Below are 27,517 nucleotides of genomic sequence, written 5' to 3'. Positions count from 1 at the left end.
TAATCCAATAAACTAAAAAATGATTTATCCTATAAGATTCTCCTCTTTTTCTCTGAAATCTGGTTTGATTTTTATGGCTAGGGGTGATAAAGTATTTATTTAGTAGATGAATTATATTACAGTGACTAACCTGCTACTAAGGAATTGTTAAGCTTATCAGGTGATAGTATTTAGCCTGCTAACCTTTTGTAGCCAGTCATATTTGTGAATGGGAAAAACAAAGAGGGTTTGGAGGGGAAAGATAATATTGCAGTAAATTATGATTAATAACAGCTGTTGTCCCCATGAAAAAAAATCAGTCTCCTAATTTGAAGTGCAGTGAGTGAAAAAAATTTGCAATGATCAGACATGTGGCATTTTCTCTTTTTTTCATTGTTTTGTTTCCTTTCCCCTAACAAATTAAATAATTTGAAATATTTTCACCTTATCTATGTAGGTCCTTCCCTAACAATTACTGGGACAAATTTGTGAAACGGAAGGTAGGCTTTTTATATTTCTATTATGCTTTCCAGAGCAATAAACTACTATTTGGTCAATTTGGATCTCCATATGCTTCTGTACACATAAATACAGAAATAACAGAGAACTGGAATTTGTTTTATGGAAGTTGTTGTGTTAAATATCTCAGCGAAAAGGCAGCTGTGGTGTAGGTGGGAGGAAGGAGGAAGACAGAAGGCTGTAGTTTCCTTCCTAGACTCAGACATTTGAAATAACTTTGTCCTGTCAATCAGCCAGCAGGTCTAATTTGCAATCATTGTCATCTTTAGGATACAAAGCCCCCTCATCGCCCTAAAAAAAGAAAAACATGCCAGCTTAAATGACAGAAAATTATACATAAGCTTGCAGATAATAGCCTTTAATGCTTCTATTTTTCTTTTTTATGCTCCCCAGGTTTCCTGGGAGCTCTTACTGTTCTAGTAGTGTTAATTGTGAAGGACTTTGTTTTTAATTCCTGAAAACTACTGGTCTAGAGTTAGGTGAATGTCACTGAGGAGTTTCTGTGATCAAAACCTTCTGTTTTTCCCCTTCTAGGTTATTAACAAGTATGGAGATTTATATGGAGCAGAGCGCATTGCAGAACTTCTGGGTTTGGACAAGAGTGCCCTTGATTTTAGTCCATTGGAAGAGAGTGAACCAGAAGAGGCATCACTGGTGTCATGGTACGATTTCTAAATTTCACAGACAAATTATGTGTTGGAATAATTTCATCATCAAAGACAAAAATGGATTTCATTTTGAAACTGTTGTGATGTTTTCCTCAAGATGGACAATTCGAATGGATGAGTCTTCCTAGTGTGGAAGTAAAATAAAACAGTTTTTTGTTTGTTTCAAAACACAGTTGTGTTATAAAAGTAAGGAAAAAAATCAGTGAGTTTATGCTGACTGATATAGTTGGTCACTCTTTCATTTTAAACAATTAATGCAGCATTTTTAAGGTCTTATAACAAAGTTTATAAACCAGTGGACTGAAAAACTGATAATACTTAGATAACAGGTGTCTAGTACAGATTCAGAGATGTTTTCCTTACTTAGTCAGTAAGTCAAGATGAGAGCTTGAAATTGTCCCAGTCCCAAGTGATTTATGCTCCTACAGGAGTTGGTTTTCTTAATGGGTAAGATGCACAACAGAGATTTCCCTTTGCATGCCATCCAATGGCTCATAAAATATTTAGAATATTGCAGAAGGCATTACCTTTTCTCTTGGTTATTCTGGGAATATTTTACACTAAATAGAACACTTACCTCCTCAATTTAAGCAATCTGTCTTCCACATTTCACTACTTTTGGCATAACTCTGGAATATAGGAGTATCATTCTTCCTAAAATTGTTACATCAGTTTTGTTGGATTAGAAACTCTTTATTGTGCTCAGAATTAATAAATACTCTGAATAAATGAAGTACCTGGATCACTCAAAAAATGAACAATCTATATCACCACCTTCATCAAAAGTGCCATGACTAATGTATGTTTATAAATAGAGAATTCAATATTTATTTTTGACATTTATGCTTTTCACAAATTGTTTATTTCTTAGGCTAAGCTCCATTGATACCAAGTACCACATTTGGAAGCTCGGAGTTGTTTTCACTGATAATGTGAGTATGTTAGCCTAGATGAATATGCTTTGATTTACTCTAAACATGTATGTCCTCCACCATCTGCTTTTATTTTCAACAAACATACACAAATAATATTGCATTACACAGCCATTTTAAAATATTTTTTTCTGTCTTGTGATTAGACTAAAGGTTGTTTTACTCAGAATTATATAGGCACACTATAGATGGTTAAAACTGCTATTATAGTACTTTATTTATTAAATTAATGTTCTTAAAGGTAGCTCAATAATTATTGTTATGTTACTTGCCCACATCAGTGACAGATTTCTTTGGTTCAGCCTCAAGGAGTAACCCTGGGGAGCATTCTCATTCCATTGAAGAATCTACACACACCTCTGGGGGTGCTAGAAATCCCTGCCATTAAAAAGTGGGACTGAGATTTTACAACATAAAGTGATTGAATGGAATTCACATGTTCCCAGGCTAGTCATGTCAGCTCAACAGAGCACCATTCATCTTAAAATAAGTTATTAGTACCACCAATCATTGGTTGCTCTATCAGGAAACACCTGCCTTCCACATCCCTGCCAGTGCCAGTAGCTGTCAGGATACACAGGTTTTTCACATCCTTGTGATGTCTGTTTTTGGGGTTGGTGAGTCAGGTCTCAGCATTTTTCAACAGTAAAAGCAGGGTGACCTCCCACTCCATCACTGGTAATTTTCAAAAGCTGGGTGAAGCTTCAGCTGTTTAATCCCCATGTAGGCAAAGCATCCTACAACAACTTGAGTGACTTAAAAACTCTATTTTCTGGATCTAATAATGCACATCAGCACCTGTTAACCCTCTGCCACTTTTCACTTTCTCTGCAGTCATTCTTATACTTAGCTTGGTACACTACTATGTCTATCCTTGGGCACTACAACAACTTCTTCTTTGCTGCTCATCTGCTGGATATTGCTATGGGTTTTAAGACACTGCGAACTATTTTGTCTTCAGTCACTCACAATGGCAAACAGGTAGGTGCTACATTAAAAGGTTTGAAAATAAATGCACTTTGTAAAAGTACTGGAAAAATCTTGTTGTGAAGGAAATATTGGAATGCAATTCATTTATATCATGGTAGGATTGATCATATCTTCTGCAGCACACTTAATGTATACTAAACCCTATGGAATTATAACAATGTAAACCCACCAAGTGATGACAGATAAAGTGTTGTACGCAATAGAAAACACACAATTTTGGAAAAATATAAGAATATTAGTTACTTCCTAACCACTTTGTTCTGTATCCTCAATGATGAGGTGATTGGTGATAGATATTAAGAGTGCACAATCCCTCTTTAGCTACAGCAGTAATATTGATTTGGGCACTGAGATTTCAATACCTGGCTAATAAGAATGTGCTTAAAGGTGTGGGCATTCTGCACTGTGGAATATGCTTCTATGGCCTTTTGTCATGCAAAAATCAGGTTAATAAAGTGTAATTCTAAAACTAATTGTTAAAATTTCTGCAGGGAATCATGCACTGATCTCCAAAGAACCCATGTTCCTAGCTAGAATAACAACAAAAAGCAAGATTTACAGTTACTTTTAAACTCACATTTAAGAAATCTAAATTCCCCAAAATATAATTTCAAACATATACATTCTATTTCTTCTCAAATGCAGTAACATACATTCTAAGCCCACACCTATGCCCTGCTAGATTTGTCAAAACATGTTATAGCACATGATGTTTTGGAAGAGGCATAAAAATATACCCACACACGGTGATGATGTGTTATCATCACACAAACAAATGAAATCTCTGATTTTATACTATTTATTTTACTTCAAGAAGACCAAGTCCATATTAGTTTTAATGATTGTAATGACATATGTATCTTCCTTATGAATTGCTTAAAAAATGTCATTGTCAAAACTGAGCATAATTGACAAAACTGTTTTAACTCAAGACTGTGGCTTTTACATTCTTAAATAGCAATGAATAATTTTTCTAATCTTGTTGCTTTTTTGGCAAGTAAATATGAATACTGAAAGACAGCTGCAGATTTCTGCATTGAAATGTTCACTTTGGGAGCATGCTGACAGGTCTGCAGATAGTGATAAATGATCAGCTTGTCCTTCAATACTCTTATGTTTCTTTCAAAGAGTAAATACTGGTTGTTGCATTTTTTAAAATGTGTAACTGTGAGTAAACTCCTCTCCAGAGCTGCATCTTCTAACACCAACTTCAACAGACAATATAATCTGGTCTCATTAATTGCTAAACTTTTTCCCCTAATGATTTTATTTGCTTACAGGCAGGAACTGAAAATTACTTACTCTCATCTAAAAAAATTTCTCTCCATTTTAGCAATGGCTTTGCTAAACAGCTTTGGAAGAGAATATACTCCTTATAAGTCCTAAGAAGTCCTAGTTGAAATGTTCAAATTATCTAAAGGTTTTTATTTTTATTATTTCATTTTTATTGTATATCCAGTGTTTTAAGTTACTATAATTAAATTTTTAAACTAAAGAGTGCAAAAAATTGCCCTGGTGATACACAGATAACTCCTATCATTAATTTCCCTATTGGGAAAGGTACAATATAACTAATTTTCAAAATGTGAGGCAGTGCACCAAGCAGGCATGTCTCTTCTGTCAAAATGATATTGAAACCGATTTTCATGTCATGTCCCCACACACAGCTTGTGCTCACCGTGGGACTCCTGGCCGTGGTAGTGTACCTGTACACTGTGGTGGCTTTCAACTTCTTCCGCAAATTCTACAACAAAAGTGAAGATGAAGATGAACCAGACATGAAATGTGACGACATGATGACGGTAACTAAAACATCACCATGTGCCCCAAATATCATCCTGAATTTTCAAATGTATACTTTAGACAGAACCATGAGTAAGGAGGGATGTGTTTGTCGTTAAATCTATTGGGTTGTTCTTCTTGATACATATCATTCTGGAAATACAAATAGTCTTGAAATTCCCTCTGTGTTCTCCAGTGGCCTAAACTCAACAGCAAACAGATGACACATAGCAAGGTATTCTGAATTTTTTTCCTAAATACTGTGGTTTATGATGTGCCACAATGCTTTTGCAGCTGAGGACGGCAAACCCTCAAAGTAAAAAAGGAATTTCTGGACAAACTAGTCAGAGCTTCAAAAAGAAGCTATGCTGTCACAACAAAGAAGCCCTATTTGTTCCCAATATTTGCAAGTGTGCAAGCTCTTCCTGTCCTTATTTAGGTTATATGAATTATGGGATATTAATAGCACCAGTTATAAAACTATATTACAATTAAAAACACACTATTAAGTGAGGTAAATAAATTCTAAGCTACATTTTAAAGTATTATTAAAGTAGCACTAGCATCTTATGTTATCAGTAAAATTGCATTATAAAAATGGATGCACAGCTCTGTTTAGTGTTTGCTAATGCCAGGTTTTATACTCATTATATACACCCTGATATCTAATGTGACTCCAAAAAACTGGCTGTGGTTAGAGATTGATATTGGTTTTAACCCACACTGTGTGGCTGAAGGTGGTTTAAAAGACTCTGTAGGAACATCCATAGTTTATCACTCTGACAGAAGAGTCCATTCAAAAATACTTACAGAGCTTAAATATACACATTATGAATTTTTTTTTAAATTAAGATTTATATATTTAAAAATATGACAATACTTTTGTAAAGTGATTTCTTCTGCATTGAACTGAACAAAGGTCATTTCACAGATCAGAACTAATTTACAATATAATAAATCAGACATCTAGTATTGCAAAATTAATTTATATAGAAACCTACAAACAGCTAGATCTACTTGTGGATATCCCCCTATTCATTTTATGGCAATATTTTCCACATTGCTAAACTTCACTGCAAGACTTTAAAAGATGTCTTCTTCTTACTCAGAGCAAGACAGAACCTTAGAAATCAATACGAGGAATAGAATATGGTTGAATACAGTTACAAATACAAGAAAAATAACCCCAAAATAGTCTCAGTCTGAAATAAGACCCAGTGAGGGAGGAGCAGGTAACAGCTGATGCTAACTCCCCCTCTTAGTAAGTGTACCTGAAGGTGGTATCACATTAGTTAAGACAGTAACAGATTTTTGGTGCACTGTGCTTGATACATGAGGAATGATATTATGTCTTCTTGTTACTATTTGTTTGTTACTTAAATTGTCAAGAGAATTAGCAGAGCAGAATAATTTGAAAAACAAGAAAAAAAAATCCCAAAAGAATAGTTCATGATAAATGTATCTGTAATTTTCCTCTCTCTTTTATAGTGTTACCTGTTCCACATGTATGTGGGTGTAAGAGCTGGTGGTGGCATTGGAGATGAAATTGAGGATCCTGCTGGAGACCCTTATGAAATGTACCGAATTGTCTTTGACATCACATTTTTCTTCTTTGTCATTGTTATCCTACTGGCCATTATTCAAGGTACCATCACTTACCTTAGTAGACATTGTTCAAAATTAATTCACCATTGAAAACCATATTTATGTTTGAGGTAAATTTAGCAGTATTGCTGTAAAGACTTATTCCTGAATTCATAATATCCTTATTTCTGAAAGCAATAATTTTATATTAATTTATACATAATATGCCTTTTCCCAAGTACTACACAAAGTCAAAGCACAAGGAATGTAATGTAGGTGGGTTGCAGTCTTTATGAACACGTTGGTAACTATCCAACAATAATGAACCTTGTGCAGGAGCGCTGTTCTCCTATACTAAGCATTTAAAACTCTGGAGAACTTGTTGAAGACACTCTTCTCACTTTTAGCCTGGAATCACCACAGCTGCCTGGGGGAATGGAGACTTTCCAGTTGGAAAGAGTAAATGACATGGAGAAAGTCACCATGGGCACATAGCCATTTAACATCCTGATGTCTAATGTGTCTGCAGAAAACTTTCCTCCATTTCCTCCTTTCTTCAGAGGCTGATTTCAGTTTTAATTGGGTTGCAGTTGTGGTTTGCAGCAACCAAGACCCCTCTTCGGTGATGGGCAGCATTCAACACTCATTGCATAAACTCTTTAAGGCTGATGGAAAAAACCACACTATTTCATGGCAACCTTGTGGCAAAGAAAAAAATGTAGCACATCTATACTGAGCAAAAGTTACAAATGTCTCAGTCTCCAAAATTATCCAATTCTTTTCTTAAAACATTGAAAGTGGAGGAGTAATACTTCAAATGCGAAGCAGACTCACTAACTGTCCAAGGTGGGCTGTGGGAGCAGAGCTGTCTATTCTGAAAAAGACTTGGGATATAAGAGTTTAATGAGAAGGAGAGTGAAAATTAATTTCATATATGGGAACAAAAGAGATGAGTTTGTGTAAGGTTAAATGAACTATTAAATAATAATAATATTTATATAATATATTAATAGATAATATTAATTTTAATAACAAAGGACAAAAAAGTCATTCCACTCTCAAGATTGTGCCTGTATGTATAAGTACACTAAATTCTAGACACTGGAGGAATGACATTAATTGCAATATGACTATTGCTAAGTACTGAAGTGTTGCTACTTTTCTATTTGAAACAGGTCTGATTATTGATGCTTTTGGTGAATTAAGAGACCAGCAAGAACAAGTGAGAGAGGACATGGAGGTAGGAAGCACGTTACATTTTTCATTGCTCTTGTTCACCCAGATTGTCACCAATTAGTGTTTTTGAGTTAAAATTAATCTATAACCACAACTTTTGCTTTCAGACCAAATGCTTTATTTGTGGAATCGGCAATGACTACTTTGACACAACTCCACACGGCTTTGAAACACATACTTTGCAAGAACATAACTTGGCAAACTACCTGTAAGTACATTTTACAATTGGAATTATGATAAAGAGACCTTTCAGATGTAGTGTCATTTAGGTGCACACATTGCTGAAAATCCCAAGCCAGAAATCTAGAAAACTGAGGAACATTTCCTCTCCTTTGGGGTCTCCCCTCCTCTATTCCATACTGATTGTTACTTTTAAGGTGCTCACCTTGCACATGAAGTACCTTAGTAGAATAAGACCAGAAGGCACATCAGCTCCTTATTCTGCTGGGAGGAAAGCCAGATATGGGGAAGGATAGGGAACAGTTTAATTAAGTTGCTTTAGTTTGGAAGTTTTGGTTGTGACTTCTGGTGGCTTAGTAATACTGATGAGACCAGAGAAAACCGGCTTCATTTTAGAAAAAAAAGAAAACCCAAACCAAAACAAAGCAAATAAAGGCACTTGTAGAAAGCTCTTCAAAGGTAAGCTCCAAAGAATAGTTAACTCCATTCCTATAGTTCTTCAGTGGCAGTGGAGCGTTTTGAAACCTTGAAGCACTCAGGAGCTGCACATGTATCAACTCCCTGTATCCCTGTTTGATAGACTGTATCAAACTCCCAAGAGAGTGCTCTTCCACTTTCATTAGTAAATGAGGACATTAGTATTTCATTAGTAAGACGATATTAAAAAAGTTATTCTTGTTGCATTAGTTATTCATACAACAAAGATAATTAATTATACAAGAATTGCACTGGTAGAATGAAAGGAGAAGCTGGTGAAATCTTATAGCAGTCTGGCTTTGGAATACTGCATCTGAACTTCTAGTTTTACTAGTCTGTAACATCCAAGCTTTTCTTACTGTATCAAACTGGTTAGTTATTACATGGGAACCTCTAATTCACCGTAAATTAAAAATGGCCATTTTCTTCATAATAGAATATATAGTGAACATCTTTTTATCAGATTTCCCTTTAATTAGACAACTGTTAAAATCAGTGTACTTTCCTTCCTTCACAATGAAAGCACATAGCCTCATTCCAAATTCCCTGCACCAAAACTGACCAATCATGACTAGTTACCTCTAAACAGACCACAGTTGACTCTCTACAGTCTTCCTAATGAGTTGAAGCTCTCAACATTTGACTGAGCTCAGGTGTTGGGGAAGGACAGGCTCAGCCTATGAGCCGTACAGCAGCAGTGCTCAGAGCTCCTGGTGCAGCTCACTATTTACCACACTTCTCACGCAGTAGCCATGGTAACCTCTTCCAAGGTGACTTGTTGGAGCATATGTGCTCAGAATTGGCATATGTCTAAGTCAGGTATTGCTCCTCACACTGAAACGAAGGAAATGCTAAATTGCATTTTTCTGCTTCTACAGATTTTTTATCTGCTAGCACTTTCACAGGAGACATGCTTCAGGACAGAATTTGCTCCCTTAAATTAAGCACTTTAGATGCCTAGTAGTGTCATTGCTTTGCTGGTTGGCATTATCTTCCACACAAGCCCCAGACTAGAAAAGGTCAGGCAGAGAGATCATGTTTCCTCCATTAATACCCACTTCATGTGCTTGTTTCAGGTTCTTCTTAATGTATCTAATTAACAAGGATGAAACTGAACATACTGGCCAGGTGAGTAGAAAATAAAACTTAAGCAAAACCATTAAGCTTATCTTTCAACATGTTTATCTTCTCAAGCCTTGTAGCTGTGTACCAGCAGGTGGAACTGATGTACCACTGAGAAGTGTGGATGATGCCAATCTCCCCAAGAGGCTACTGCCAGTGAAAGAAAAGAAGGGTTAAAACAAAAGGGAGGGGGGAATGCTGCACTGCTTCACTGCAGAGAACTCTGTCAGAAGTCAGTTAGTAGTAATCTTACTGTCATCTTAGCTCTGAAAAGAAAATGCACCAGGTGTAGTTTATTGCCAAGAGGCTTAAGTAGTTAAGCTACTATATTGATAGTCAAAATCTAGATATATGTGTAGATAGATAGGCATTTGGGTGACCATATATTAGCATTGTTAAGCCCTAAAGGTAAACAAATAAGAAAATAACTAGAACTTAATTATATCTTCTCTCTAATAAGAAGCTCTTAGGCAAATGCTACAGAACTACCTTTGTTTTCCATTCAAAGCAAAATACATTTGCTTATATACAAATTTGTCAACAGGTTTGCTCTGATATAAAGAGATTGATTAATTTATACTTTGATATTTTACTAATAGAGCTTAAATTTCAGTAGTACTGAATTAAGAGAGGTATAAAACTCTTATAAACATTGAGTTACAATATCTTGAGTTCCAGTGTCTATAAATTCTACTCCATGGTAGCAGGCACAATATGTGGTTATTGTTAAAAGTTCATCTACAGCACTAACTGCACAGTGACTGGTAAAATAAATACTCTTTCTCACTTTCAGGAATCATTTGTGTGGAAGATGTACCAAGAAAGATGTTGGGATTTTTTCCCGGCAGGGGACTGCTTCCGAAAACAGTATGAGGATCAGCTTGGCTAATATCACAAAAGAAATTATTTATTCATGAACTGCTAAGATCCAGTATACAAAAAAAAAAATCTGTTCTTTTCACGGCATAATTTCACAGCTTGTATTTGCTTTAAATGTCTTCAAAGTTCAAGACACACATAAAATTTGACACTATTTCAGAGGCTTTTTGTACCTACCACATATGAAACAGGTCTTTTGTTGGAATTTTAATTAGCAAAAACTATGCCAGATTAACTTAAGCCTTCCAGTTCAAACATGGCCTAAAATTATAACAACTTTTTAACTACATCATTAAGCTGGTGTTTGGCAGTACAGTTGAAAGGGCTAAAAGGCATCTTAATTGCACATCTGACATTGAAGAACTTGAACATCAGAGACTGTACCTCAGAAAAATAGTTCAACTAACTGCTGCCCAGTTTTTCCCCACAGTATTTGCTAGTGAATGTATCAAGATACAGTTTGAAAAGCTTTAAGCAGTTAAAAAGAAATCATTTTCACTTTGTCAACCTTGAAACATTGAAGTGCCTTAAAACCTCTGTAGACATAGCTATGCAAACTTTTTGTTAGTGTTCTAGATGAACAGACCCATTAACTGTATTGCTTTTCTGTCTTTCTGTATCAAATTGCACTTAAAGTTTGTTTATATACTACCTTCAATAACAGCTTATTAGATGCTGCTGTTAAAAGACATACACTGTATGAAAATGAACCCAATTTAAATCTTAGGCCAAAATAAAACAATGCTCTGTGGTCACCTGCAAGTAGAAGTTGCTAGGATTATGCTTTTTTTTTCTTCTAATAAAAAGTGCCCACTGCAATAAAGTATTATAAACCAAATATAACTGTTGCTGTCTTGTTTCCCATTTTTCTACAACACAGAGTTTTTTGACAATGGTAACTAAACACACATATATTCATTGTTCATCCACAGCTTTATTTTAAGGACTACAGAGAGCAAGTACAAGCTGAAATAACTGTTTTATTTCTGCATTGTAGTCTGCTTTTTTAGCAAAGAAAACACTATCACAACTTTTAGACCTTTCTAATATATCATTTGTCTCCAACAATTTTCAATCTTATCTAAATTCATTTTGGTTGCACAAAATTTTAAGTGCCAGCAAAGAAAAACAGGCATTTGGCAGACAGAAAAAGGAAATAACAAGGAGATAAAGAAAGATTCAAGTTTCTACATAATGTTTGCTATATTCAGTTATTCATATGAGGAAATTTGAGCTTCAGGCGATCATGCTGTCCAGCCAATCTTCAAGCTCTTCTTCAGTAACATCTTTGGATGTACTTTGCTGCTGCTGTGATGATGTGCTTTTCTCTTCAGGCATATCTACTTTTAAAGGCTCTAGAGAAGCAAAAACAAGAAGACTGAAAATCTGGAAAGCAAGCAATACTACCTCTGTCTTGTATAATTTTGCTTTCAATGCACAACTGACTGTATTTAAACACAATCTCTCCTTCCTGAAGAAAAGCAAGTCATATTCCAAAAATAGTTTCCATGCTAAACTTCATTTTGTAAAATCAATGCTAGTAAAGTTTGAAAGGAGAATTTAGAGAAGCCATCAGAAATAGTTGTCAATTCTTCTGTACACTACTAGCCCAGTGAACTAAAAGTTGATACAAATACTTTATCTTCCCTGCAATAAAACAGCAATACACTCACTAGAATAACACTTTTTTTTTAAATTTAAATTTTTGCTAAATCATAAGCCCAATGCTGTTTTGCAGAGGAATTTCACTTAATGTTTTAAGTGAACTGACAATGGTAAAACTTCAGGTTAGTGAGGAGTTAAAACTGAAAATGAACAAACGGGCCAGAACACAGCCCCAGATAAATGAAATGCAGTCTGACAGAAATTATGATAGCAGCACTGTTGACTTGCTAACCAAAAATTCAAAAACATCACCAAAACAGAGACCAGTGAAAATTAAATAAGGTCATGCTGGGGAGAAAGCTTACCATTTTCCTTACAATCCATTTTCAAATCTTTCTCAGTTGATATGCTGCAGGATAATGTACCCGACACAGGTCCATTTTCTGTATTAATGGGAGCCTCTAGATTCAGGAGACGATCTAGTTCTTCATCCAAATGGTCAGTGTCTTGATTTGATAGTGGATGGACTCTTTGGAATGATTCTCTTGCATTTGCCCTAGAGACATTTTTACTCCCAGGTTCTGATGGAGCAAGAGAATTACCAACAGGATGGGAGACCAGCCCGGTTTCACTCTGAGCCAGAGACTGCCGGAACAGCTGCTCTCTCTTCTTCCCATCTTCAAAAATTTTAGATTTCATCTGTGGGATCTCTAGAGGTGTTGATGCCTATGAGTACAAGAAAGAACTTGAGTCCTTATAATTATTATCTATTATTACTATTCTGTCTAATTCAGATTATAATTCATACTTGCTACACTTGATAAGGTACAGGAAATTTGAGCAGAATCAAATTCAGGAGTAAAAACTAAAGTTATCTTGATACTTTTGCAATAGCAAATGCAAAATACAAACTCCTTTTATCTCTTATTATAGAATATGAGAATGTATGCTAACACTAGCACTGACAGAATCATAGAATGGTTTGGTTTGGAAGGGAACTTAAAAATTATCTATTCTAAACTGCCTGCCAATGGGCAGGGAACTTTCCACTAATCCAGATTGCTCAAAGCCTCATCCAACCTGGCATTCACTGAACACTTGCAGGGATAGATAGTCCACAGCTTCTCTAGGAAAGCTGTTCCAGTGCCTCACCACTCACAGTCAAGAACTTCTTGATAGCTAATCTAGAACAACCCACCATTAGCTTAAAGCTATTTCCTTTGTCCTATCTATACATGCCCATGTGAAAAGTCCCTCTCCAGCTCTGCTCTGTAGGTACTGGAAGGTGCTTAAGGTCTCTCTGGCACCTTCTGTTCTCCAGCCTGAAGAGCCCCAACTCTCAGTCTGTCTTCACAGGAGAGGTGCTCCAGCTCTCTGATCGACTTTGTGGCCTTCCTCCACACTTACTCCAAGAGGTCCATGTCTTTCTGTGCAGGGGACCCCAGAGCTGGATGCAACTCACCAGGTGGGATCTCACCAGGGCAGAGCAGAACAGAGCAGAGAGTGAGAATCACCTCTCCCGATCTGATGGTCAGGTTTCCTTTGAAACATGCCGCACATTGCTGAGTCATGTTGAGCTTTTCATTCACAAACATCCCCAAAGTCCTTCTCCCTAGGGCTAGTCTTAATCCTTCTGTAAGGGCCATACTTTTCCTTAGACAAATGGAGCCTTTTAAGAATTTTTTTTTATATTTAAGTCTCACTGGCTCTTCTTCTCTTACATTAGTATTTTCTTTTTCACAGTTTGAAGGAACACTTTACTAATATTGTTGCTATCCTGCCACTGGTGAATAAATGACACTTTCTTCACCTGTACAATTGACAGTTTTACCTCTAAGGATTGGTTCATGGAGAAAAGCATGTTTGTTGATATTAGTGATGTAGAAGATTAAATCACAACTAGTATACTTAGCAGGAAGAATGTGAAAGCACTTAAAAATTTCGGTGCAAACTTTTAACAGCTGCTAACAAGAGAAGCAAACACAAAAACAGTGCAATCATTCCATGTCAAACATTCTGATACTCAACCTCTAATATACTGCACATCCAGAGATTTTGTTTAAGGCCAAATAGGCACACAAAATATGTCAATAGAGAGGTATCCTTCATTACATGCCACTTGACACACCTGTCTAAATGAATGCATTTACTTATATAATACAGTCTACTTCTGTTTGAAGACTAATCATTCTCACACACATTATTTCTCCTAAAATGGTTGCATTTTCTTGTGAAATTTCACAGCATTACCTGCACAAGGTCAGCAGCTATATTCAGCCTCAGATGTAGAGGCAATTCCTGAAGGGCCTGGACCAAAGACTGGCAGTCAACAGAAAGTGCAGAAAACTGAAACATAATTAAACATATAAGTAAAGTATACTTGGTGGGAAAAAAAAAAAACCACAATAACCAACAAAACACAAAACCATTCACCAAATCAGTTATTACATTTTCCTATCACATACATTCAAGGAATTTAATGGAATGCACAAATTAATAGTTTAAAATACACTTTTATGAAGCAACTTGGCTAAATAATAACATAAAAACACCTAAAATGCATATAATCACTTAAGGTTAAAAAACCAGGTATAAATAGAATGCTCCTTAGACAGTATCTTTAAATTTCAAATAGGAAATAGTTCAGGAAGTTGACAATGGCACAAGAAGCTTTCCCAACTGAAACATCTTCTGAACTGTGAAGATTTCATGCAATGTGAAATGCCATTATTTAATGAGCTGCCACTACTTGCTAAGCAATCATCCCATGCAGCTCCTGTGCAGTTAAATTTACTGTCTCAAGAGAGGCCTCTTCATACTTCCCCATCTTTTCAAATGTTTTGATACTTCCAAAAGCAACAAAGTGTATAGTTACAAACACTTCTAAAATGACGCTGGAGAAAGATATGCTACTGCTGTTAAATGAGATTTTATTACTGTGACAGGTATTGAAGTTGCCATTTCTCTTGACCCTTTTTTAAAAAATAAAATCACACAAAATGGACCAGCGACATTTGTAGTTTCTACAGAACAGACCAGATTTCAGTAGTTTCAAAACAGATTTCAAGCTCAGAGTACAACATAATATTCTGAACATGTTCACCATGGATAAACTGGCAAAGATAAATCTGATATCCATCACGTATTTTAAAATCTGACAACAAAATGCTTAAGTTCAGTCTATGCTCTCTGTCTGTATTTTCATGGAAGTAGAAAAGTTGCTTCCAAATCTCACTTTAAGAGACAAAAATTTGTCCCTCTCAATATGATGTAGACTAGCACAGACATTTAGTAGTCCAAGTACTCATAAATTAGGAGAGTTTTGTGACATATCATCAGAGATTTGTCAAAGAAATTCGTACTGCTTCCAAAAGCCAGTCAACACCTTTTAACAGGCTCTTAACACCTGCACATGAAGCAAGAGCAAACATCAAAGACATAGTGTGTTCTGACAGTATATTTACAAAATTAAAATAAATTTTAAAAAGAAACAATGCAGTTGATTCAACGGTTTGTATTCAAATACAGGTTCTGGTATCCTTTAATGTGAATAAAAGGACTAAAAAAAAGTAACTGATGTAAGACTTATCTTCTGTACTGGGAACTTCATTTTACAATGGGTTAGTGATCACCATCAAAAATGATTGACTGGTGAAAGTAACCTCAGAAAGTCTTCAGCAAATAATTCTTATTGCCCAGCAATGAACTAGATGTGCAGAAAATACAGTTACTTTGATAGATATTAAGGATCAAATGTAGCTTCTGCACAGTTGCAAAAGACAAGGAAACTGTTTGAATCTTGAAACACAAAAAAATTCTAGAAAGTATAATTGAATAACAAATATTTAAGTGCATTTTGGAGGAGCTATGTATATTTGCAAAAATATTAACATGAATGAACATAGCAAATGAAGGTTAAAAAGTGGGGATAGGAAAGAGGAGGAAATGTTGAGGATAAAGGAAAAGGGGAATTTTGAGAAATAACATAATAGAAGAAGGAATTTGATATCTAAGTAGAGACTTCTCTAAAAGTGATGTTCTAATAAAAAGCAAAGGGACAAAAAGCAGTACTTAATAGATTATGAACACTTCATGGCACATAGCATTATTTGCTCAAAAGAATTGTGGAGGCATACTTTGTTGCTGGAATTACCATTTTTTATTGAAAAATCCAAATGACTAATAACTGTGCTTTTTCAATTGTAGACCATGATATGAATGAGACCATGATTTTTATTGCATTTTATCAATATGAAATGGAGCAAATGTAAACCTACTTTTTGTGAAAATGAAAGACAGTATTCTTAATAAATTGAAATTCTGTTATTGTTGATGTCACTGTAACATTTCCATTCCACATTTGAAACTGATGCTTTGCTATTGCTTCCTACAAAAGATGGAGAATGAGGAATATCTAATAATTCTGCAACTAGTTCTATGTCTTTTCTGCTTTACTCTGTTTCCTCATAACCAATATACTTCAGTATAAAATTCTTAATCCTGTACATAATGTGTAGACAGGCAAAAAACCTAGAAATAGGTGAGTTAAGAGGCAAAGGCCAGGAATTTGGCAAATGGTATCTAGGATAAAAATTGGACTTGGATCTCCCTTACAGGGAAAAGAAAGATGGGTCATAAAAAAACATGAGATACCAGGCTGAAGATCAGAGACAATGTGGAAAATTAGATAATGCTGTGAAACCATCTGGGACAGGATTCTGGATTAAAATAAGAAATCAAAGGAAGGGTAATGGTGACAATATGTAGCTTCAGTCTGCTCACAATGGCTTTAGCCATTAGGAATTAATTATTGTGTTCTAATCACCTAAATGCTATAATGAAAATCCTCTGAGGAAATTATGAAGAAATTAATATTTGGGATATTGACACCATCCTGCACACTAGGAATGGAAGAACCGATAAGAAAAAATAGTAACTGAAAGCCTGTGTTCCACTAAAGAAACAGGTGGTGGTTTAGACAAATGCTGTGTTTGGGTTCAGTTCCTCACTTTAATTTGACTTTGCAACTCTAAACTATCTTTAAATACCACTTCCCAGGGAATAATTATTGTAGTATTTTAGAAAATAAATAGCAAATCTTTAAAATTTGAATACATGTGGATGTTACAAAAGACTCTCAAGCAGAGTTTCACAGCAATTTTAAGAAAAGCCTGGAAGACTTTTCATAATATATTTTGCAAAAATTTAGGTGACTTGGATGAGGAAGATAGCTGCAGAGATTGAGACACTTTAAGGCATCCTGATAGAGAAAACAGGAGACTTCTACTGCTACCCTCCTTTTTATTCAAGCACAAAGGATTCATATACAATAAATCTAGTTGGTGTCCTAATTATATAGGGCATGATGTTTCAACCAGAGGATATGGAGCTGTTATTTGAAGGAACTAGAACGCTTCGCAGTCCAACATATGAATATATTCCTACAGGTTTTGTTATAGTCATTCTATTAAACTCTTTTCTCTTGAATACAGCTGAAAAAGGAAGGCTGAATTCCTGTGTCAGTAAAGCAAAGAGACAGTCATATTTCTCTTCACTGGAGGCCTTTCTTATTCTCTCCTCCCAACATAACTTAAAACCAAGCCTGAGGCTTTGATTAGTCTTCACTAGAAGAAAAGGACAATGCCCAAGGACAAGAGCCTCCAGCATTAGAGAGAAGTCGATAAAAATATACAAAATAAAGAGTGCTATTATTGTATTAAGAGTTTGTTGCTGAAAGTACAACTGCCTAGATATTCAGTCCCAGGTGATTATCTATATAAAATCATTTAAATGATTATTCTGTTACCTGCTTTTGGCATATACTTTCTTTATCCCATTCTTTCTCATCAGCAAATCGAAACTGTGTAAAGGAATCTCCTAAGGAAAAGAAACAAAAAATATTTATATATATTTAAGAAAGAATAAAGATGTTTTTCTGAAGTTCCCAACCCCAAAGAAGTAAATTCAAGAAATAAATCTCACCTCTTCAAAAATTTTCAGTTAATATTAATGCTGCTTGTATTCACAATATTAAACTTATTTGTGCCAAACTTCTATAGGTCTTTTAATCACTTATTGCAAAACAGCACTAAAAAGGGCAACCAATACAAAACTGAATGATGAGATGTAGGTGCCATGCCAACATGCAAGATTTTCATTCAAATGTCCAATCTGGACAACATACTAGGAATACACACAGTATTCATGGCGTGAATGTCTTATGAACAGCTTTGAAAGTTTGTACATAGATTTTCCCTTACCAACATGGGAATATTTCTAAAAATGGATTATAAATATTCTTTTAAATCACTTTGTACAAGCCAAATAAAGATTTCCTGTTGTCTGGTAGCTATAGTCTCTCTGTTCCTACTACTCCCTCCTCCAGCACATCATCAGAAAAACACACTGAACCCCAAATTCCAATTCATATGCAAAAAGGACTGAATTAAAAAAAATCCTTCAATAGGACTAATTAAGTTAAATACATAATTACAGAATCTTCTGACCAATCACATTCCTTCAAGCCAGTAGAAACTTTTTCTTACTATCCTTTTGCCTGAAATACAGTATTTATGCAATAACAGTCCTATGCTGCGTTACAGAAGACAGACCCACAAATTTATTTCCTGAAATAAACATACAAGAACTCCAGTAACTCAAAAAAATAAGTAAGGTCTGTGACAGAGGAAACATGAAAGATTAGGGTTGCAAGAGATGACTGAAAGGGGATCTCATCACTCTGTAGGCATCTGAAGGGAGGGTGTCAAGACACTCTCCTTGGTGGTGCAAGCAATAGGACAAGAGGCAATGGGCAGAAACTGATGCACAGGAAGTTACAGCAACGCATGAGGAACAGCTTCTCTCCTGTGAGCACTGGAACAGGCTGTCCAGGGAGATTGTCCAGAGAGTAGTGATATTCAAGAACCATTTGGACACAATGCTGTGCCATGTGCTCTGGGACCACTCTGCTTGAGCAGGGAGGTTGGGCCAGATGACCCACTGTGGTCCCTTCCAACCCATGACCCATTCTGTGATCATCTGTAAATCACTGTCATTTATTTCAGCAGCTGGCTGAGAAGCTAGAGCTCTCTCTAAAAAAGAATGAATGCCCTAGAGGAAGTTTTCAATGGCTTTACCAACAATTGATCATCTAGTTTTAATTCGGCTCCTACGTCCTAACTGCCATTCATACTTTTGATGATTCCTGAATCATGCCCTTAATCCTGCATACAAAATCTGAACATACAATCTGCCTTCCCCAAAATGGTTTCTTTTACATTGTCTGCTTCTCCCAAAATGTAGGAGAGTGCAACCTTCCAGCAGTTTCACTCAATAGTGCAAGCATCAGCTGACTTCTGTTATGCAAAAAAAAAAGGAATAAGCAGCAAAATGGCACAGGAACTGGCTATTTCTTTGCCAAATAATGAGAAACAACAGATCTAATCATCCTTCAGTTGGAATTAAAAATTTTTTTAATATCTAACATGCACTTCTAGTTCATTGCACTTCAAGTATTGTGATTGGGTATGCAAATATAGTCATATGCTAGCAACACTGAGTACCTGGCATGTCCACCATTATCGTTTTCAGTACCATTACAGCAAGAAAGTTACCTTCTCAGCTGAACATTTGTATAAATATTTAAGGCCATTACCATGTCCAGCTTGAATATGTATTTCTTTGTTTTCAATTGCTTTATCTAACATGGCTCAGCAGCATTGTGGGGATATAGAACCTTGCCTGGTCAGCTATGTTTAGTTTACATTCAGCATCGTCAGAGAGAACTGTTTTGAAAACAGCCCCTAGCAAACAGTGCAAGTGCCAGTAATTAAAAATAAGCACTGAAATTAACAATTAGATATCTAATAATGTGGTTAACTTTACAGTTAATGTTCAGTTCATACAGTAAAAAGTTTCAAGCTTTTTCTAGGGATGCTCAGCAATGTGGAAAAATAAGACTCTATATCTTTATGCATCTATCTGCACATGCAAACACTTAACTTGAGCACTCACAGCTGTCTCACTACTGACTCACTACTCCCCCTTCATTGCTCAAGAGGAAATAAATGCCTCTGTTTCAAAAAGAGTACTGTTAATACATAATAATTAATTCTGAAAACTAAAGAAATAAAAATATTAGTCTCCTGATTTTAAAATGGGTATGAAAATGTGCAAATTAATGTTTTAACAGATAATATTTTAAAGGCTCTATTTAGTTAAATTTGCAAAGAAGTCCTACCAAAACCAAAATGGTCCTCAAAGTCTTCCTTCCAATATACTTTCTTCCAATATTCCCAAGACTGCTCTAGTTATTGCTCACACTGCATCAAGGAGGACATAGGTTTCTCTACTCTTATAAAATAATAAAATTAAACTAAAGGATTAGCTAAATGCTTTTAGTATCAGAGAATGATCAGATGTAAACTAGCTAAATCAAACTACTTCATGTGGAAAATCCACTGGAGTCAAGAACTGGTTTATGACTGTCCACACTCACAGAGTTGGTTATCACAGATTCTCAGCTTGATATTGTATTGCTGAATTAAAGAGTATGACTGAAACTGCAGTTTAATTAGACTCTTTAAGTAGGCTAACAAAGCATGCCTTTCAAATGGAAAAGCATAACTACAATTCACAGTAGCATATTTAATGCAAATTATGTCAATGAGAATGTTAGTCTAACCAATTATCTTTTCACAAGTTCCTTTACCCTGAAAATAACCTTTTATTACATGAATAGTAATCAAACCACTTGCAATAACTCTTGAGTTACTTTCAACATAAAAAACTCTTATTCTTGAGAATAATTTTTATGTTACCTACAAATATCATTTGGCCTTCAAATACAGAGTAGATGAAAATAATGCATTCAAGTAAAGCTTACACATGGTCTTTGGTAACAGTCATGATAAGCACATATTAAACAATACTGTTTATTGTTTAAAATGTGAAATTATTATGAAAATGGCAGAACTAAACCAACTATGCTTTCCTACCACTCAAATATATCATAAAGCTACATCAATTTATTTAAATAAAAGGTATCTTTCAGCTTTTCATTATCCCAATCATCTTTTCCTACAAGTATTCACTGAATAGCAGAATCAAAACACATCCTACCTGTAATCTAAAATAAATATTTTCTCATTTTGAAATTTAAAGACTAAAAATAGAAAAGAATGGAAGAAGACCCATTTTCAGGAGGAAAAATTCTATTAGTGGAATGATTTTGTTAATTTAAAACCTCTCTCAATCACATAAAACATTACTGAAGACAGAAGAAAAATACTCTGTAGTCTTAGAGATTAAATTGGAGGATGAGAATAGCAAGGAATTAACATGATCCTTCTAAGATTGCCATGGCTGTAAAGAAGTGCTGCAAGTGCAAATATTATACTCTAAATCCACTTTTTAATCATAATCTCTCTTTTAGCCCTCTTTGGCTACTGAAAGGTGCTATAAGGTTTCCCCAGAGTCTTCTCTTTCCTCAGGCTGAAATCCCCCAACTCTTCCAGCTTATCTCCATAGAATACTGATAGCATCTCCATAGAATACTGATAGCAAGGAGTCTGCACTGCAAGACATTTTAACCAGATTCAAAAAGAATAATATTCTACATTATTTCCCTGGCATAACTATGCAACACTACTAGTCACATTTTAAAATAAAAACATCTGACCAAACAGCAGGATTATCTGACCACAGCTAAATGATGTCTTCAAAATTTAAAATGTGTCACAGAGAAAGGAGTGAGAAGGATCTGTTGAAATCAATGCTGGTTCTGGAACAGAGTGTCTGTTCAGGAAGAACAGAACTAATTTAACGCATAAATGAACTGCAGCCTACTGAAATCAAAGACAGATACAAATTTTTTCAAATGAAAAGCAGGGTGAAGCCAACAAATACCAAAATACACAATGGTTCAAAAAGAAAAAATTCCAAAACCACACACAAAAAAATCTCCCAGGAAACAAATATTAATAAAAACTAAAGAAGAGGCTCACAAGAGTCAGGATCTGTGTGATCTAAGACGACTTCTTGAAGGAAGCAAAATATTATGCACATAAGCAGGATCTAGTTCATATAATTTACATGCACTTCCAAAAGCTCTCACTGACATCCCACTCCCTTTCCCACCCAAGACTTCAGAGCAGCAAAAAGAAGAGGAGGCTTTGTATGAATAAATAATTATCTTAAAGTAGAAAGAAAAGAGTAAATTGCAAGTTTTCACATGAAAAGAAACAACCTGTGCGATTCTCTGTGTGCAAAGCAGCAAACTCTGTGTAACTCTAAAAAAGGCAGGAGTGAACAGCAGACAGAACATCATTAGACCACTACCATGTATTACCTCAAATACTGTGCAGAGTCTTGGTTTCCCAAGCCCAGTCTCAAAAAATGTAACATTAGAACAGGCATAGAACAGATTCTGGATCAGAAGCAATTCAGTACCTTAAGCCAAAGAAGGGGAACCAAGGGAACATGAAAGAGATCTAAAACCAGGAAAGGCATAAAAAGGGCAGATGGGGACTAACTGCTCATTGTCTCCTCTCACCTAGAGGCAGCAAACAAACCCAGCAGGTAACCGATGCAAAACAGATAAAATGTGGCAAATCTTTATAACCTGAAGCTGGGTTGTGGGATTCCATGCCAACAGATAGTGCAGACAGCACAATATACAAGGAGGGATTTAGGATAACTATTTCTAAACACAAAGCTTGCACATCTGGCTCAGATGTGCCCCTCTGACACAAACTATTGCAGGTCAAGAAAGTATGTGGGAAGGTAGCTTATAATATAGTACATTCAGGTGCCTTAGCTCAGGTGTCTCCAGATGGACCTTGGGTCTCCTTCAGTAGAACCAACCCCAAACCAAAGCAAATAGCTAGGGTTTTTTTACCTTTAGAGCTTTACTAGTCTCTTAATTGGCTATCTTTCTGCAAGAAAAATAAGGAGGAAAAGTAGGCAATTCACAAATTTATTTTTAGTCTGTAGCTATGTTCTTTCAAGCCAGTGCAAATTTCCCTTTTGTATTTTTTCCACATTTCCTTATATTTATCACTATTTTTCATACATAATTTTTTATTAATTATGTCATTATTATTATAGCTTTTGGAATGCTGCAAAAATGCAAAAAATTAACTAAAATGCATTGAACAAAAAAGTATATTCAAGATTTCTCTCAACTACAGTAGCCTGGTAAGTAGCCTTATTCGTAAGCACCAATCCCATCTCCTACAGTATTCACTTTTTTTAACTGAATAAATAATAAAATTATATTTAAGGTTAAAGTTAACTGATTTCCCCATAGGTAAGCTTAAACTTTTCATTAAGTTTAAGCTAGTCACCTTAAATATTTACATTTTTCCTGATGCTTTATGACATTTTCTAGTGTCATTTTTTTGAGGCCATTAATTTATAACATACTTAGTGATTTTTAAATGTCACTGCAGCCAACTTGCAATATTAGACAAAGTATATAAATCCACTGAGAATACTGTTTTTTGAGCAGTATCATTCAAGTAGGCTGGAAAAAAAAAGAAAAAGATTGCTGCATAACTTAATAATAAAAATGAAGCTTAATTACTGCACAAATACACAAGATCAATGAAATCTGGGATTCTTCCTAGGGGTAGGGACAGAAACTCCTTTGGGTAAAAGGGAGAAAAGTCATGTATTTTGATAAGACTAGATCCTACAGAGGAAAAAGTAGCTTAACAGAAGAGTCTGTGTTCCACACAGACTGACAGCTTAAGGAACTAATGATCTGGCCCTTTGTGAAGACACCGCCTTCCTCAACATCATATAAGCAACTACTGTCAGTCCAGCACAGGTCCATATCAGGATGCAAAGCTGAAATTCAACACTGGAAGAAAAGAAGAAATGGCAAGGTTCCCACCCACAAAGAAAGATTTGCATAACGTCAAACTGCCGAACCCAAAAGAGGAATCCATTTGCATTTGCTGGCACAAGGTTCTCTTTAATTCTGGCTTGTGAGAAGAGACATCATGAAAAGAAAAGAATCCAAGAGGAATAACATTCAATCAGAATGAAAGACAGTCATCCCAAAAGATCCCTGGTTTACCCTGCCTATTTACAGGAACCACTGTGTGGCAGCCACAGAGAATGGGCACTGAAGGATGAGAAGAGCAAAGAAGGATGCACTCCTATGCATTCTAGTAAGCAAATCTACTGCCTTGAGACCTTGGAGCAGACAGCACCTCTAAGCTTACACAACCACTTTAAAAGCAAAATGAGACTTTGGATGAACAGTTTAGTTTTATACTGAAGAGAGGTTAAAGCTGAAACAGCACCCTTCATTGATACTTTAGACTGTACAGCTTGCAAATAATTCATCATCCTATCCTTCTAAGATTTTACATTTTGAGTAGCTAAAACATACATCCCACAATGGGCAGCAAAACTTCTGTCCTTCTGTAGGAAGGTTTTCATTTTTTTCTAAATTACACACAAAGACCAATTTTTGCAGTGTTTCCAAATCCAAAGTTTAAGTAAAACGTGTTTCAAAACCACAATAAAACTACTACTGTTGTTTAGATACCTCATTTCATGCTAGATACAAGAAAGAAAAACAGAAACTGCATGTCAAGAGCTTTTGCTAAGAGGCAGACTGGCACTCATTGGCCTAGGTTCTTTACCTTGTCCTATTTAAGAAAAGTTCCCCCCAGTTATTCTTCATTAGGATTATTGTTCACTATATCTCCTGTGTGAGCAGTGCCCACAAACACATTGCTGTATTGCATCCAGGAGGTGAGAACATCATTGGACCAGATTTATTCTTACAATTTTCCATCTAAGAGAACTTCAAACCTGTCATGCACTTAGATATACACTGCTCTTAGGTAGCTAAGATTAGCTGCATTGCATAAATTTACACTAGCATTACTACTGTTTTCTGTAAGCAGGCTGTCAGAACATTTTTTCTGAAAACTTTGAAATTCATTACACAGCTTACTTGTCCAGAAAAGGCAGGAACATATAAAATAAGTCACCTTTATTCCACATTGTACCTCCACCCACAAAAAAAATCAATTTTTAGGAAAAAAATGCCCAAACTCCCAAGACAGTAATCTTAGAGAAAACAATGAACAAAATTAATAAATACTAAATTTTAACCAGCTTGCTAATTTTTAATTGCAATAATAACCACTAATTGACACAATTAGAGAAAAAAAATCTCATATCTGCAGTCCTTACATGCCACATGAACACTGGAAAACTTCTCCTTCACTATCCCTCTTCCTTTAAATTTTACAGCAGACAAATCATAGCGGTTTACAATACATTTGACAGTTGAACATTCAAACTTCCAGTTTAAGCATTTAAAACCATTCTTAATGTTGAATGGGAAGTACACATGTAATTTGACACCCCTCACATTATTAGAATTTCAAAACAGAAAAAAAATCTGGATTCTTCTAAGTGCTACAGTTGATTCCTTCTTTTTGACAGAACATTTACAACAAAGAATATAATAGTATGATTAATAAATATTCTTTATGATGCTGTTCTGACTATTTTTAATATCATCACATCCAAATTAGTACTATCATTCCCTAAAGCATAATTCACTATTCATGTAGGTGGTACATTATGCTCTGTCTATGGGACTATCTTTCAAAAGTATTCATAAATTATACACAAATGTGCAGGCCTAAAAATACTCAAGCAGTTTGATACAGTGAGTATGAGGCTTGGTGGCTTTCTTGCATTTATGGGGGGTTCTGCAAGATATGAGAAGTCATAGTACTAACATGAACTTGCCAGATTTTTTTTAATGAAATAAGAAAAGTAGCTTTAGAAAACAGGAGAATTTTCTTCTGAAATGTTAATAAAATGACAAGGATAACAATTAGCAAATAGCAAATATTGTAAAGCTCCTGTTCTATAAGCATGCAAGAGTCTGGAAAGCATTTCATTGTGTGTGCAAGTTACTCATATCCCTCCAAAGACAGTAGTGGATTGACTTATCACAGAATTCTGAACATCAAATTAAAATTAACAGCAGATTGGTAAATCTTCACTTGTGGTGAAAAATACAAGGAAACAGCATATTGGCTTTGTCTTATCAAAGACTTAGAAAGTCAATATATTCTTTGTCCAAAATTTACAAAAGTGTGCTTTTTATAATTACCTACAGTGGAGTTTTCCCATTGCTACAGAGCAAGGGTCAATGCAAAGTTTCAAAACCTGTATTAAAAGAAATTAAGAGTTCTTCTGCAAAGTGAAAATTAAAAAAAAAAAATTACTTACTATTTACAATTCTTTGTGCCATGTTAAAAGGAAATTGTAGCCACATGCAAGCTTCTGCTAATCTTTTGTATTAGGTACCTTGAGGGATTTTCCAACAAATTTATCATAAGTAAATAAAGATGGGTTAGCTCAACAGAAACCACCAGCACTCCTCATGCTAACCTCTTGTGCTTTTGTCTTGAACATTCTACATTCTATAACTTACAATGCCCCTTAGCAACAAATCCTGTAGTCTTCTTATGCAAGTTCTCCTTGTATGGAAGTGACAAGACCTTCAGCTCTCCCACAAATTAAGAAACAAGAATTTCTGGTGCAGAATGGAGAATTACAGTTTTCTGGATGACAAATACCATCTGGGCTATGTATTTACCACTGACACACAGTGTTTTTCTGGTCTGAAAAATGCAAAAGTATTGATTTTTATTTAATGATATCCTGTATTCAAAGAGCAGAAAAATTAAATGTGCATTTTAATTTTGATTTTGAAATATTGATTTGAAGATTTTAGTTTCCATCACACTATTGACATTCTATTAAATAATATCATATCGATATCAAAATTCAAGTCCTAAGATATTGAACATTACATATCTGGTAATGTTGGCTAAACTGAAAAATCATCTGTATCCCAGCTATTCACTAGACATATTTCCTTTCTGTTGTTTGTATTTTTAGTGTTTTTTCTATTACCCAGTTCTATAGAGTTAAAAAAAATGGCTTGCACAACTTTGGCCCCCAAGGACATTACATCATGATTTATTTTAATGTCATGCTAAGGCCTCCCCCGCCTCATTCATTCATTACTCTGTTCTGCTCTAGCCCTGTTTATGGGGTTTCTTTTCTCTTTTAATCTTGTTTAAATCTATTCTTCCAAATTTCTGATCATGACTGTGGTATTTTAAGCCCCTCTAGTCTACTTGAAACATAATAAGCAGGTGCTAATCAATGAGTTTGTTACTTTAGCAGGAACTGATCTGTGAATCATGCAGAAAATACTCTTTATTCTCTGCTCTGCCTTTTCAAATTGCATTGCTATTTCACTGTGCACAGAAATATACGTGACATTTATCACATATTATTCTGTTTGATTTAATTCTGAATATGTACTTCAAAATAAAAGGTTACAACATTTTTTTTGTTTACAGGAGTTTCAGAATGCTTCCCTTTTTTCTTTTGTTTTCTTTTTTTTTTTTCCTTTTCCCCCTCCCTTTTTTTAAAGTCTTCAGTCAGCTTTGCCTTATTGGGCATGTTAATTTTGCTCAGTTAGCAATCTGAGAGGAAGAATTAGCAGAC

General features: G+C 35.3%; 2 protein-coding genes across 2 annotated transcripts in view; one reads left to right on the top strand and one right to left on the bottom strand.

Annotated features, from left to right (window-relative positions):
* The window catches only part of RYR3 (ryanodine receptor 3), a 149,606-nt gene extending 138,244 nt beyond the window's left edge, over positions 1-11,362 (top strand). The window contains exons 97-106 of the mRNA XM_058807672.1: positions 437-479; positions 1,033-1,160; positions 2,038-2,098; positions 2,933-3,079; positions 4,756-4,890; positions 6,359-6,515; positions 7,630-7,694; positions 7,798-7,898; positions 9,424-9,475; positions 10,263-11,362. Coding sequence (XP_058663655.1) covers positions 437-479; positions 1,033-1,160; positions 2,038-2,098; positions 2,933-3,079; positions 4,756-4,890; positions 6,359-6,515; positions 7,630-7,694; positions 7,798-7,898; positions 9,424-9,475; positions 10,263-10,358 — 985 coding nt within the window. The 3' untranslated portion in view covers positions 10,359-11,362. The remainder of the gene's footprint in view (positions 1-436; positions 480-1,032; positions 1,161-2,037; positions 2,099-2,932; positions 3,080-4,755; positions 4,891-6,358; positions 6,516-7,629; positions 7,695-7,797; positions 7,899-9,423; positions 9,476-10,262) is intronic.
* Positions 7,807-27,517, bottom strand: part of AVEN (apoptosis and caspase activation inhibitor) — an 88,298-nt gene continuing 68,587 nt past the window's right edge. The window contains exons 3-6 of the mRNA XM_058806962.1: positions 17,760-17,830; positions 14,204-14,299; positions 12,319-12,679; positions 7,807-11,703 (exon numbers count right to left, since the gene is read on the bottom strand). Of these exons, the coding sequence (XP_058662945.1) occupies positions 11,585-11,703; positions 12,319-12,679; positions 14,204-14,299; positions 17,760-17,830 (647 nt within the window). The 3' untranslated portion in view covers positions 7,807-11,584. The remainder of the gene's footprint in view (positions 11,704-12,318; positions 12,680-14,203; positions 14,300-17,759; positions 17,831-27,517) is intronic.

This window comes from Ammospiza caudacuta, chromosome 6, assembly GCF_027887145.1.
Source record: "Ammospiza caudacuta isolate bAmmCau1 chromosome 6, bAmmCau1.pri, whole genome shotgun sequence".
Taxonomy (NCBI): Eukaryota; Metazoa; Chordata; class Aves; order Passeriformes; family Passerellidae; genus Ammospiza; species Ammospiza caudacuta.
The sequence above is the reverse complement of the archived record's forward strand: the minus strand, read 5'-3'. Positions and strand labels throughout refer to the sequence as shown.